This window comes from Emys orbicularis, chromosome 6 (genome assembly GCF_028017835.1).
Source record: "Emys orbicularis isolate rEmyOrb1 chromosome 6, rEmyOrb1.hap1, whole genome shotgun sequence".
NCBI lineage: Eukaryota > Metazoa > Chordata > Testudines > Emydidae > Emys > Emys orbicularis.
The window spans coordinates 106,757,636-106,772,362 of record NC_088688.1 but is presented as its reverse complement, the minus strand read 5'-3'; the positions used below and the strand labels follow the sequence as shown (position 1 = coordinate 106,772,362).

General features: G+C 39.8%; 1 protein-coding gene across 1 annotated transcript in view; it reads left to right on the top strand.

The window, feature by feature from the left end:
• The window catches only part of CCDC171 (coiled-coil domain containing 171), a 224,415-nt gene that overhangs the window by 38,399 nt on the left and 171,289 nt on the right, over nt 1-14,727 (top strand). The window contains exon 7 of the mRNA XM_065406609.1: nt 5,146-5,292. Within this exon, the coding sequence (XP_065262681.1) occupies nt 5,146-5,292 (147 nt within the window). The remainder of the gene's footprint in view (nt 1-5,145; nt 5,293-14,727) is intronic.

The window sequence follows — 14,727 nt, the reverse complement described above, 5'->3', positions numbered from 1 at the left end:
CCCCCTCCCCACTTTGGAGATGCCCAATAATTAGTAATTTCTAGCTATAAGTGTACATGACATAGCCGTAGTAGCAGAATTTGAACACCAAATGCATGTCTCTCTGGTAAATTTTTGTTTGTTTGTTTTTTTACTAAGTGTCTCTTCTGTTGGTGTTGAATCGGAGTAAATGGACAGGAGTGTTTATTGCAGTCGTGCTGTTTTCTGCACAGAAAAACATTTTGACAAATTGTGTCTCCAAAGTTCCTCTATTTAAATCACTGGATTTATGATTTGCTTCTGATACTAGTTATGGAAAAGCTTAGAGCTGCCCTCCAAACCACAGCTATTCTTTCTGGCACTTTTGGGAGCTCCTGCTTAAGTATGTGGTAGGGATATTGGGGGCTCATTACTTGGATGGTCTTTTTTTATCATCTGTGGAGTTACAGCTATAGAACACACTAAAACCATAGAACTGCTGAGTGTCTGCAGCTAGATTAATAATGATCCCAGTGGTGGTTTAGTTTGGTAGTGCATTCACCATACACGGAAATGTAAACAATGACAGCTTGGTTAATTTATAGTACTATAAACTTTAATTATTTATAGTTCACCTAGACTGTTTTGTAAAATAGTTCAATCAGTTTCTAAACAGAAAACTATTCCTACTCAAAATCTCCAGAAACCTGAATTATTTACAACCTGTGGAGACAATGTTTATAAAAACAGTTGAATCAGTTTCCAGTAGAAATATTTTTTTTTTTCCCTTTCCAATCTCACCAGCTGGGATTTGGAAACATACCACATACTGTTCACATAGGAAATTATTTCAAATTTCAGATAAACTCTTATCTTCTTCTTTATTAAATATATAAATGAATATCCCAGAGTAGACAGACCTTTTACAATTTTTCTAGCTGTACCCAGGCAGTATATTTACTCAGTATGATCTACTTGTTGCTGCCTTAAAAAGCCATTTTAAAAAAAAAAAAGTCTGCCTCCAGGCTATGGGTGAAATTCTTTCTCTTGCTCCAAGCTTATTTTGGCACAGGAGGAAAGGAGATTAAAAGGTACCATCAGGAAGCTGGTTACAGCTCCCTGAGTCTCAGGTTGCCTCAATTCAGATGTACAATAGCATAGAACAGCTAGCTAGGGGCCCTAAAGAGGGAAGAGCCCCTCCACCTGTGTCATTACCCCCTGCTCACTTCCCCTAACCATACCCGCCTAAGCTGGTGGGGAGAGGAGACTGGCTTAGGAGCAACTCTGCAAGCTTTACACATTTTGAGAATTCCCCCCTACCTGGGAGATTGGATTTGTCTTAGAATGTGTGTCAAAGATGTGTGCATGATACAGTTTTAGAAATGTGTTTATGTTTTCATTTGATTTAAACTTACTCCCTAATCTTACATAGTTTGGTATAACCTTTGTTCAGTCTCTGTTATGATGATAAAGTGGTTATCAGAAGAACAAATATATAGCAGATTTTTGGGGACACTGAAGCAATATTTAGGAAGAGTCATCTTGTTTCTTGACCAATTTGGAAACAGTTGGAAATAAAGAAACTGAGCAAGAGAATAAATTTCTGTAATTTAGCCTCTTTTGTAAAAGGACAAACTGTTTGTTAAACCTTGATGAAGTTAACTTGATTGCACATTTACTGCTTGAAATACTTGAAGTCTGTTTTGAGACAGAAGGATAGGTATAGAGAATGAATACGGCAAATTATGCAGCTATTTTAGTACAGTTATTCTCAGCTTTTACTAGCTCATGACCCCATATCCACAGTATCCATCTTAAATTTTGCTTTTTTTCTGGGGGAGTGAGGGAGCAGAAAAGACCAATAATACTACTTCACTATTCTTATTGGTTTGTCTTGTTTTTTGTGGTACAGTATCACAAGTATTCAACTTATTATTATTATTTTAAGTATCAAAGGGATAGCGTGTTAGTCTGGATTTGTAAAAGCAGCAAAGAGTCCTGTGGCACCTTATAGACTAACAGACGTATAGGAGCATGAGCTTTGGTGGGTGAATACCCACTTCTTCGGATGCATGACATCCATCCGAAGAAGTGAGTATTCACCCACGAAAGCTCATGCTCCTATACGTCTGTTAGTCTATAAGGTGCCACAGGACTCTTTGCTATTATTATTTTGTACATTTGTCTCATGCTGTATTGTGATACATACTTTTCTGGCTCCCTTTTCCCCCCTGCTCCCACTTCGCAGCATCTCTTTCCACCCAGCCAGCCAAGTTTCCCACACTCCTATCTAGGGAGTTACCTGAGTGTAAGGAAAAGGTGGCCCTGAGGCCTAAAAAGGAGCCGCAACTCTGGATACTGGGCAGAGGGAGGAGAGAGGAGCCAAAAGGAGGCACCTCTCTAGGTGTTGAGGGAGCCCTGTTGGCTGAAGAGAAGTTCTGTATGCTGAAGTGGAGGTCAAACTCCCTGCATCAGTGGAGAAGCTGATGGCAGGGGTGGGAGTAAAGGCTTGGGGAGTTAGTGCAGCAGCTCAGCACTAATAGGCAGAAAGCCAATTTTATCTTCTTTCTAAAGATTGATTCTGACCGTGACCCCTTCTTGACCCATCTTGAGCTTATGACATATCCGTTGAGAAACAGGGATGTAGCGAAAACAACACCGATTAACAGATACTAAGCACAGTTTTAAATATCCTGAACTTGCAGCTGAATCGTTGTCAAGCAAACTAGCTAATCAGTCCTCTTCTCACAGAGGAGCTATATGCGTTTGTTACAAAACACCTTTAGAAATTAATGAAGGAAAAAGCCTTATATAGGACAGTTGAATTACAGCAATAATCACACACAGAGGTTACTTTAGCTGAAGTAACAAAGCAGCGTGCTGTGCACACTTTCAAATCTAATGTGCAATAATCAGTTTTCTAAATTGATTGTAATATGCAATAGTCATTTACCTTTATAATAACGTGCAGATCTGAAACTGTTCTCCAGATAATCTAAAATCGCACAATGGTTTTGGTTTTAGGTTTTTTAGTACAAACTTGGGTCTTGAATTGTGCTCCCCACCCATGTTGTGGGGCAGGAGAAAATGGTAGAAGGCAAAGTAGTATTTACACTGCACACTCCCTGACATACTGCAGAAGGAGAGTTTTAAGTGTGAGTCTACTTTGAAGAGTCACTTTGTGTAAAAAAAAAAAAAAAAAAAAAAAAAAAAAAAAGGGTACCTTCTTACCCCACACATCTGTATTCCTTGACTTTAGTGACAAAATAAACTTTTGCTGCTCTTCACTCTGTTAGCCCTACAGAGGCAAGACAACTGCAGGAGACTAAGCTGTCTGTTCCTTTTTATTTATCATAAACCAAATTATTTACTAGATTTCAATCAGTTCTACTTGTACTAACCTGTGAAGAGGTGCACAGGAATAAATGAGGAAGTAATTTTGCCCTCAGAACCTTTTGTCATTGGTGCTATGTGAGAAGGAAAGAGCCCAGTCTGACTTTCAGATCTCAGGCCTGGTCTACACTACGACTTTAATTCGGATTTAGCTGCTTTAATTCGAATTAACGCTTGACCCGTCCACACAACGAAGCCATTTAATTCGAATTAAAGAGCCCTTTAATTCGATTTCTGTACTCCTCCTCGACGAGAGGAGTAGCATCTAAATCGGTATTGTTAATCCGAATTAAGGTTAGTGTGGCCGCAATTCAAAGTTATTGGCAATTCAATGTTATTGGCTACCCACAATGCAACGCTCTGGAAATCGATGCTACTACGGTAGCTTGGACGCACACCACCGAATTAATGGTGCCTAGTGTGGCCGAATACATTCGAATTTATAAAATCGGTTTCCTAAATTCGAATTATATAAATTCGGATTAATCCTGTAGTGTAGACATACCCTCAGAGTGAGTTTTCAGGGCCTGAAGTTAGAAAAAACAAATACCTTTTTGTCACAGTTCAGGGCAACTGCATGTATATTCCCCCTCTATGATCCAGCAAGGGCACCCACACTAGAACACTTCTGGTTCTCCTGGCCATCATCCCCCATCCCCTTGAGTGGAGATGTGTCTCATTCCATTTAGACCAGGGTACTTCCAGGCTGCACAGGCTCCTGACTATACTGTAATATCTCATCAAGAGACTCTGCCTAAGCAGGCCTGCTTACTTTCTCTTCAGAGACTAATAACTAAGTAAGCACAGCACCTCCTGTGCAAGCCTATTCAGAAGGTAAAAAGCACTACAGAGAAAACCTACTAAAAACAGTAAGAGAATCTATGTGCATGCTAATAAGCATACCAGAGATCACCCCAACCCTAACATGGGCTCTGGCAGGAGCAATCCTTCAGAACCCCCACCACAAAGGGTTTTCTTGTGGTTCTAAATTCATCAGAGCTTCAGCTCAGAACAATCACAAAGTTTAATCCATCGTTTATACAATCCAGGGGTCTTTGATCTGGAATTTCCAGTAGTAGGTAATAGTAGACAATGGGTCTCTCCCCAGGGTTTAGCTTCTCCCGACTACCTCCTAGGAATCCCACTTCACATATATTGTGAAACAGTTATTTGAAATTCCTAACATTTACATTAGTCACATCCCTAGAAAAGTTACAAACAATCTACAATAATACATTGCCTTTTTTTTTAATGCAACGCAAACCAAAGTTATTCAACTTAATTCAGTAAAATTTATCTTACTTCCATACGGTTTGTCCAGGATATTCTCAGTCTGTCCCGCCTTTTACTTGTAAACTGAGCAAATTTGAGCTTCAGCCGGTGAAAGACAAACGTGGAACCTTTTACAGTAACTTTTCAGAATCGAACCACACTTTAACTTATAGCTGGTATTCTATAGGAGCCCCTCCATTGGAGTCTACCTTGGTGGCATGCTGAATTAGCCCATATTTCAGGTGCCCTGTCCATGCCTTTCTCTAACTAGCACCACTTTTTGGACAGTAGTGACCATTTCCAGATCCCCAGGTTGATTGGGGTGTTGTGGCAGCTTGCATCACTGGTATCTTTATCCTCTGCTTCAGGTGGACTTCTTACCATTGGGGGCCTATACAGAGACTCCCGCTGGCAGAACCTGAAAGCGAATGTATCCATCAGTCTTTACCTCCTATGGTACTTCTCTTTGTTGATTGTGCTTATTGAAATAAAGTATTGTAGTAAAATGCACATTGTTTTCAGGAGCGGAACAATGCACTGCAAAATATGCATAAGAAAATACAAGATCTGGAATTGGAACATAATGACTGCACTGACATTCTCCGGCGACAGGCCAGTGAACTTGAATACAGTACTGAACGAGAGGAGAGACTTAAAAAAGATCTTGAGGTAAGTACTTTTCATCTGTTCAGATTCAGTGGTTTTGTGTGTGTGTGCTCCATTTAATGAGATTACATTAATCCTGGAATTCTATACAGGGGCAATTTCTCGAGTTAATGTTATATCATTTTGAATAACTTGTGAATTGTTCATGCTTGACTTTCATTTAAGATGGAACATGACCTACCAGTTTTGTAACTTACTGAAAAGCCGAGTAAACCAACACAACTAACTTGTTGTGTAGAGTCCTGTCTGCTGTGGGACTGGAACACTGGATGGAAAAGGGCTCCAAGGGGAAGTGTAAGGAATGATCTCAGAGCACCGAATAATAAATAATCATCTATTTTGGTGGTATTTAGTTATTTTAAGAAAAGCATGCAAATGTTATTCACCCTCTGATGGCTCTAACTCACACAATATCTTGCTGAACCTTATCACCATTATAATCACAGAAATTGTGGGCTGTTGAACAATTTCTATAATGTGTTGAGTGGGAGGGGTGGTAAGAGTTTCCAGGGAGTGTGACAAACCACTGGTTAGGGAACTCAGTAAGGGGAAGTGAAGTGCCAACTGTGCCAGATGGTTCCATGGAGGTGAAGGCTTCAGGGCTTTTGCTGGCTTGGATGGTAGAGGAGCAGCATCAGTGGTTCTGTAGGACTCTGACTTGGACAAAGGCAGTAGTGTTTCTCTTCCTCTTCCCCCATTCAAGCCAGCAAGTGCCTCAATCCTGTATCTCCTTCACCAAGCAATTAACTAAAAGGTCTACAAGCCCATCAGTCTCTTCCTATGTACAAACTAACAAAAATAGCACCCCTACTCCAGCCTTATCAGATATCAATGTTCCAGCATTCAGGCTAGAACACTTGCTTTATCATGGCTGCCCAACTTCCTGCCCTCTTATATGGAGTGGCGTTGTCTTATCCACCATTAGCAAAATGAAAGGGATCCTGCTTTATAGCCAGAAGTGAAGCGGAGACCCGTGAAGAAAGAAATCAGAGGTAAATTTACATTACAACTTAGAAGATCAACATAGGCTATTATATGTAATATAATAAAAGTATAGCAAGAGCTGGGTAGTGATACTGATATTTTGGTTGTTTCTGTTATAAAAGTTTCTTGTGACCTCTTCTAGAGACACTGTAACAGCATCATTGTTTGCAGCAAGCATTTGAAATTCATAAAGGAGAAGTGCCTTTTCTTTGTCCCATGAAATTCCATTCCAGTTTGGCTGTGATAAAAGCTTTTGAAAATTGCTACCTCCCTACTGTCACCAGTGTTGTCAGCAAACTTTTGGCAGCATACCAAAAATGTTCATATTCAGTTGTTGTTCTAATTAGGGCTGTCAAACAATTAAAAAAATTAATAGCAATTAATCATGAGATTAAAACAAGTTATTAATTGCACTGTTAAACAATAATAGAATACCATTTATTTAAATATATTTGGATGTTTTCTACATTTTCAATTATATTGATTTCAATTATAACACAGAATACAAAGTGTACAATTCTCCTTTATATTATTTTCTATTACAAATATTTGCACTGTAAAAAGGAAATAGTATTTTTCAATTCACCTCATACAAGTACTGTAGTGCAATCTCTTTATCGTGAAAGTGCAACTTACAAATGTAGATTTTTTTAATTACATAACTGCACTCAAAAATCAAACAATGTAAAACTTTAAAGCCTACAAGTCCACTCAGTCCTATTTCTTCTGACAGAATGTTCCACACCACATCCATCTCAGATTTTGAAGGGCACTTCAGATTCTTTAAGTCAAGTGCTGAAGCTATCTTTAGAAATCTCATACTAGTACTTTCTTTGCATTTTGTCAGATCTGCAATGAAAGTGTTCTTAAATCGAACAACATATGTTGGGTCATCATCCGAGACTGCCATAACATAATAAATATGGCAGAATGCAGATAAAACCACGGAGCAGGAGATATACAATTCTCCTCCAAGGAGCTCAGTTACAAATTTAATTAATGCATTATTTATTTAACAAGCATCATCAGCATGGAAGCATGTCTTCTGGAATAGTGGCCGAAGCATGAAAGGATATATGAATGTTTAACATATCTGGCACGTAAGTACCTTGCAACGCCGACTACAAAAGTGCCATGTGAATGCCTGTTTTCACTTTCAGGTGACGTAAATAAGAAGCTGGCAGCAGTATCTCCCGTAAAAGTAAACAATCTTGTTCGTCTTAGCGACTGGCTGAACAAGAAGTAGGACTGAATGGACTTGTAGGCTCTAAAGTTTTACATTGTTTTGTTTTTGAGTGCAGTTATGTAATAAAAAATCTACATTTGTAAACTGCACTTTCACGATAAAGAGATTGCACTATAGTACTTGTATGAGGTGAATTGAAAAATACTATTTCCTTTTTAGAGTGCAAATATTTGTAATAGAAAATAATGGCGCATTGTACACTTTGTATTCTGTGTTATAATTGAAATCAATATAATTGAAAATGTAGAAAAACATCCACAAATATTTATAATAAAATTAAATTAGTATTTTATTGTTTAACAGTGCAATTAAAATTGCGATTGATTTGTTTTAATCGAGTTAATTTGTTTTGAATTAATCGCTTGAGTTAACTGCAATTAATTGACAGCCTTAATTCTAATCTAAGGCTGGACCAAGGCCACTATCAAAGCAGCATCAGCATCCCTCACTGCATTGGAAATGCCCTCCCACTTTTTACTAGCCATAAGGGCGAACGAGGGGTTGGGGGAGAGTGGGTGGAGAAGAGCAAGTGCGGGGCCGGGTGTTCAGAGGAGGGGATGGTGCGAGGGTGGGGCCTCAGGAAAGGGACGGTGCAGGTGGATGGGACCTCAGTTTGGGCACCAGTGGCCCCCACACACACTTGTAGGAAGCTTCCGCCGCTCCTGCCTCAAAACCCCCATCTAACCCTGTAGGCACCTAAATTCCTGCCTCTTGGCTTGTACACTACCATCTAAGTTCTGATGCCTAGATGCCCAGCTCTCGCCTAAGCCCTAGAGGGATCCTCAAACTAGGTGTTAGTCTGCCTATCTCGCCTGTTAACTTGGGCATCTCCCCCGCTCAGCTTGCTGGCTTCTGTGAATCCCATTCTTAGGATCCTAACTTTCCCCATGCATTGTATAGAGAGCCTGGGTGCCTAACGCAGGGCTGTGGATACCACTAGGCAGCAGGGTACCTGGATGTTAGGTGTCGGAATGCTGAGTTGAAGTTCCCATTTTGGATCTAGCCCTATGAGCTTGTCTACACACAGTTTCTGTACTGCTTTAACTATGTCAGTTTGAAAACCCTAAATGTATGGGAATAAGCTATACCAGTACAGGCACCTTTATACTGGTAAACTGCATCCACACTGGGAGCTGTACTAGTTAAAGTATTTTGGTTTAAAAAAAATCACTCATCTAACCAAAATAGTTACTTTGGTACATAAACTGTGGATCTTAGGTCTGCTCTATCCACATGAGCGTATCACTGTACCCTTGTGGAGCCCCCATTGACTTCAGTGCTGCAAGCAGAGATCTGCTGGTGCATAGCTCATATCTGGACTGAAACCTAAGTGGAAGCAATAGAGCCAGAAAAAGGGGAAATCATTCTTTGTTTCCACATATTACTTTAACTAGTCTGTTGCTTCTTCATCTGTATTCAGTGATTCTTCATTCCATAGAAGTTACTGTGATTTTTTTTTTCCAGTAAGTGAATTATGGTATCTCTGAATGAATTAAACAAGCGGGAATAGGTTGTTCATAAAAGCGAGAGCAATTATTTACTTACAGCTCTCTTTGTAATTTGCAATGTTGTTGAAGGAAATGATAGAAATAAAGAAAAGTATCTCACTTTAATGAGCATTTGGCAAGTTGTATATTTGAGGGGAAAAGGCCTGATTATGGCAGTAACTTTTAAAACTGCTTTTATATAGTGGGTTAAAATGTAAATAAGAGAGACTTTAAACCTATTTCTATTTTATTATTTTTGGAATGCAGTGAGGAACTTTTTTTTTTTTTTTTTTTTTGGTTGCATATGAGTGTTCCTTTAGTGCCCTCTGCTGGATATGTGGCAGACAGTCATTCATTAGAAAATAGCAAGCATAATCTAACAGACAACTTTGCAATTATTTTTGTAGTTTGTTTTAAAAAAACCTTTTTTTTTTTCCTGTTTGTGGTATACATTTGTTGTTTAATGATTCATTTTTCATTGAAAATGATTGATAGATTACATGGAATTTACTGTGTTTTATCAATTTGTTATATTCTCATAGACTTTAAGGTTAGAAGGGGCCATCGTAATCATCTAGTCTGACTTCCTGCACATTGCAGGCCAGAGAATCTCACCCACCCACTCCTGTAATAGACCCCTAACCTCTGGCTGAGTTACGGAAGTCCTCAAATCATGACTTAGACTTCAAGTTACAGAGAATTCACAATTTTACATTAGTTTAAACCTGCAAGTGACCCATGCCCCATGCTGCAGAGGAAGGCGAACCTCTCCTCCCCACAGGGTCTCTGCCAATCTGACCCAGAGGAAAATTCCTTCCTGACCCCAGATATGGCGATCAGTTAGACCCTGAGCACGTGGGCAAGACCCACCAGGCAGATACGTAGGAAAATTCTCTGTAGTAACTCAGAGCCCTCCCCATCTAGTGTCCCGTCTCTGGCCATTGGGAATTTTTGCTACTGGTAGTCACCGATGGGCAGGTAAATATGCCCAATGGTCTGTGATGGGATGTTAGATGGGGTGGGATCTGAGTTACTACAGAGAATTCTTTCCTGGGTGCTGGCTGGTGAGTCTTGCCCACATGCTCAGGGTTTAACTGATCGCCATATTTGGGGTCGGGAAGGAATTTTCCTCCAGGGAAGATTGGCAGAGGCCCTGGAGGTTTTTCGCCTTCCTCTGTAGCATGGGGCATGGGTCACTTGCTGGAGGATTCTCTGCACCTTGAGGTCTTTAAACCACGATTTGAGAACTTCAATAACTCAGACATAGGTTAGGGGTTTGTTCCAGGAGTGGGTGGGTGAGATTTTGTGGCCTGCATTGTGCAGGAGGTCAGACTAGATGACCATAATGGTCCCTTCTGACCTTAAGTCTATGAATCTATGCCATTGTAGGCAGTCCCATTATACCATCCCCTCCATAAACTTATCAGGTTCAGTCTTGAAGCCAGTTAGGTATTTTGTCCCCACTGTTCCAGAATTTCACTCCTCTGATGGTTAGAAACTTTTGCCTAATTTCGAGCCTAAATTTGTTGATGGCCAGTTTATATCCGTTTGTTCTTGTGTTCACATTGTCACTTAATTTAAATAACTCCTCTCCCTCTTTGGTATTTGTCCCTCTGATGAATTTATAGAGAGTAATCGTATCTCTCCTCAGTCTTCTTTTGGTTAGGCTAAACAAACCAAGCTCTTTGAGTCTCCTGTCATGAGGTAGGTTTTCCATTCCTTGGATCATCCTAGTAGCCCTTCTCCGCACTGATTCCAGTTTAAATCCATCTTTCTGAAACATGGGACACCAGAACTGCACACAGTATTCAGAGGTCTCACCAGTGCCTTGTATAATGGTGCTAACACTTACCTTTCTCTACTGGAAATACCCCTTCTGATGCATTAGCCTTTTTCACGGCCGTATCACATTGACAGCTCATAGTCATCCTGTGATCAACCAATACACCCAGGTCTTTCTCCTCCTCTATCACTTCCCACTGATAAATTCCCAGCTTACAGCAAAAATTCTTGTTGGTGGTCCCTAAATATATGACTTTGCACTATTAAATTTCATCCCATTTCTATTACTCCAGTTTACAAGGTCATCCAGATCTTCTGGTATGATATTCCGGTCCTCCTCTGTATTAACAATACCTTCCAACTTTGTGTCATCTGCAAATTTTATTAGTGCACTATCATTTTGTGTGCCAAGGTCAGTAATAAAAAATGTTAAATAAGATTGGTCCAAGGACCGATGCCTGAAGAACTGCACTAGTAACCTGCCTGACAATTCACCTTTCAATATGACCTGTGGTAGTTGTCACTTTAACCAGTTCGTCCTCCACCTTTCAGTTCTCATATTAATCCCCATCTTCTCCAATTTAACTAATTTCCCATGTGGAATTGTATCAAATGCCTTAATGAAATCCAAGTTGATTAGATCTACTGCATTTCCTTTGTCTAAAAAAGCAGTTATCTTCTCAAAGGAAATCAGGTTGGTCTGGCACAATCTACCTTTTAAAACCATGTTGTATTTTATCCCAATTACTATTCATCTCTATGTCCTTAACTACTTTCTCTTTCAAAATTTGTTCCAAGACCTTGCATACAATTGAAGTTAAACTAACAGACCTGTAGTTTCCTGGATCCTTTTTTTTTCTCTTTCTTAAAAATAGGAAGTATATTAGCAATTCTCCAGTCATTTTTAGGCCCCTATCCTGAAATGAGTTCTGTGTGGTGGATCTTTGCATCTACCTGGAGTCCTACTGAAGTCAAGTGCATGAAGTGGCCACCAAAAATTGAAATAGAAAACTTGGCTGATCCTCATTTCTATTCTAAAATTTCTGTGTATCTTGAGACACACTGTGATCGCATGCCTGGGATCGGCCATGCTGAAAATGTCACACTCAGGGAAGACTGCAAGAAATAGGGAAGACAGTCCCCCAAACTGGTGATTTATTGTGTAATTAGATTCACCAATCCAGTAACAATCTAGCTTCTGCAGTACCACACTGAACCAGAAGCCAAATACAGTCCCTTTAGGCATTCCAGCCCTTGGTTCCCATCCAGACAACCCAATCTAATATAGTGATAGGTTATTGAAAATCTATTTCACCATATGTGAGGTTCTTTCTAATCCCAAGGGATCAGACACATTTCCCCAGGTCAATATACATTTCAGATCTTACCCAAATATCACATTGTCAGCCAATCTTCCATCAGCTAACTAAAGATTTATTAATAGAAGAAAAGAGTTATAAATGGTTAAGGAATCATATACATAAAAGTGATTTGCAAAGTCCTTATATCAGGTTTGTAGGAGTGATGGAATAAACTGCTGGTTTGGAAAAGTCTCTGTGGAATCACCCAAACAGATTGGGGGTCATCACTCCTTGTTTAAAGCTTCCTTGTTAGAAATCCAATCCAGAGCAATGAAGCAGAAAATGAAGACAAAATGGAGATGTTTCAGGTGCCTTTTTATATCCTCTGCCATGCGCATGGAAATTTACTGTCCCAAACAAAGCCCACAGCCCATGCGCATTGACAGATACTGTCCCAAGATGGAGTCCAGGGTCACATGAGTATGGAAAAGATGGAGTCTCAGGTCACATGTCCTCATCACATGTCCTTACATGCTTTGCTGACTCATAGGGGTGGCCATTGGTCTCTGGGTGTCTGAGGCATCCTCAGGAAGGGCTGTCTGGACAGGATGAGTTTCTTCAATGGGCCATTATGCAAGCTGAGTGTCTTTGATGGGCCATCAACACATAGCTGTCTAGCCTTGATGTAAATTCTGTCTCGGGGGTGTCGCCCAGGAATACATCATATGAATAAGGTACAAGTACATAGCCAATATTCATAACTTCAGTACAAAGATGATACGTGCATATAAACCAGATAAACATACTTAGCAAATCATAACTTTTCCATTGATACCTTACATGACATATGGTACTTTGTACAAGATTTGTTGTAATTCTGGTAGCAATAATAATACCAAATGGTCATTCTTATACATAGCATCGCACACACATTAGGCAAATTAATTACACCAGGGATCTATTTGGTCCAGAAAGTTTTTCTGGAATTGTGCCTTTTATTTCCGTTTCGACTTAGCAGTGTTTGGTCTGGAAAGGAGATTTCTTGGGAAATAAACAGCAGTCTGTGAATAAAGTCTTGTGCTGTGTACAGGTGCTAAAAAACTGGGTGGGAATGCTGTTTGACAAACAGTCGTGGGAAATGTGTATTTATTCTTCTTGTATGAGAAACAGAATTGTCAGTTCATAAATTTCAGGATATTTGTTTTTTACACAAAACTATGGTGAATCCCCAATATTTCATGTGTTGGAGGCTGCCAAATCATAATTAGCTGAACTAACTATGACAGGTTTCAGAGTAGCAGCCGTGTTAGTCTGTATCCGCAAAAAGAACAGGAGTACTTGTGGCACCTTAGAGACTAACAAATTTATTTGAGCATAAGCTTTCGTGGGCTACAGCCCACTTCTTCGGATGCATAGAATGGAACATATATTGAGGAGATATATATACACATACAGAGAGCGTGAAAGGTGGGAGTTGTCTTACCAACTCTGAGAGGCCAATTAAGTAAAAGGAAAAAAAACTTTTGAAGTGATAATCAAGATAGCCTAGTACAGACAGTTTGATAAGAAGTGTGAGAGTACTTACCTGGGGAGATAGATTCAATGTTTGTAATGGCTCAGCCATTCTCAGTCTCTATTTAAGCCTAAATTGATTGTATCTAATTTGCATATCAATTCAAGCTCAGCAGTTTCTCGTTGGAGTCTGTTTTTGAAGCTTTTTTGTTGCAACCCCCCAACCTGAAGCAAATACTCACCAGCAACCACACATCACTGAACAAAAACACTGACCCAGGAACCTATCCTTGCAACAAAGCCTGATGCCAATTCTGCCCACATATCTATTCAAGTGACATCATCATAGGACCTAATCACATCAGCCATGCCATCAGGGGCTCGTTCACCTGCACATCTACCAATGTGATATATGCCATCATGTGCCAGCAATGCCCCTTTGCCATGTACGTTGGCCAAACCGGACAGTCTCTACGCAAAAGAATTAATGGACACAAATCTGACATCAGGAATCATAACATTCAAAAACCAGTAGGAGAACACTTTAACCTGTCTGGTCATTCAATGACAGACCTGTGGGTGGCAATTTTGCAACAAAAAAGCTTCAAAAACAGACTCCAACGAGAAACTGCTGAGCTTGAATTGATATGCAAATTAGATACAATCAATTTAGGCTTAAATAGAGACTGGGAATGGCTGAGCCATTACAAACATTGAATCTATCTCCCCATGTAAGTACTCTCACACTTCTTATCAAACTGTCTGTACTAGGCTATCTTGATTATCACTTCAAAAGTTTTTTTTCCTCTTACTTAATTGGCCTCTCAGAGTTGGTAAGACAACTCCCACCTTTTCATGCTCTCTGTATGTGTATATATATCTCCTCAATATATGTTCCATTCTATGCATCCAAAGAAGTGGACTGTAGCCCACGAAAGCTTATGCTCAAATAAATTTGTTAGTCTCTAAGGTGCCACAAGTACTCCTGTTCTTTGAACTAACTATGGGTCTCTTATAAGGTTAAAAAAATGTCCCATGATTTGGCCATTAGATGCTGAGACTCCTCAAGGAGTATGGGCTGTAAATGGAAATATCCCTCCAGCTTTCATGATTTTTTTTTTTTTTA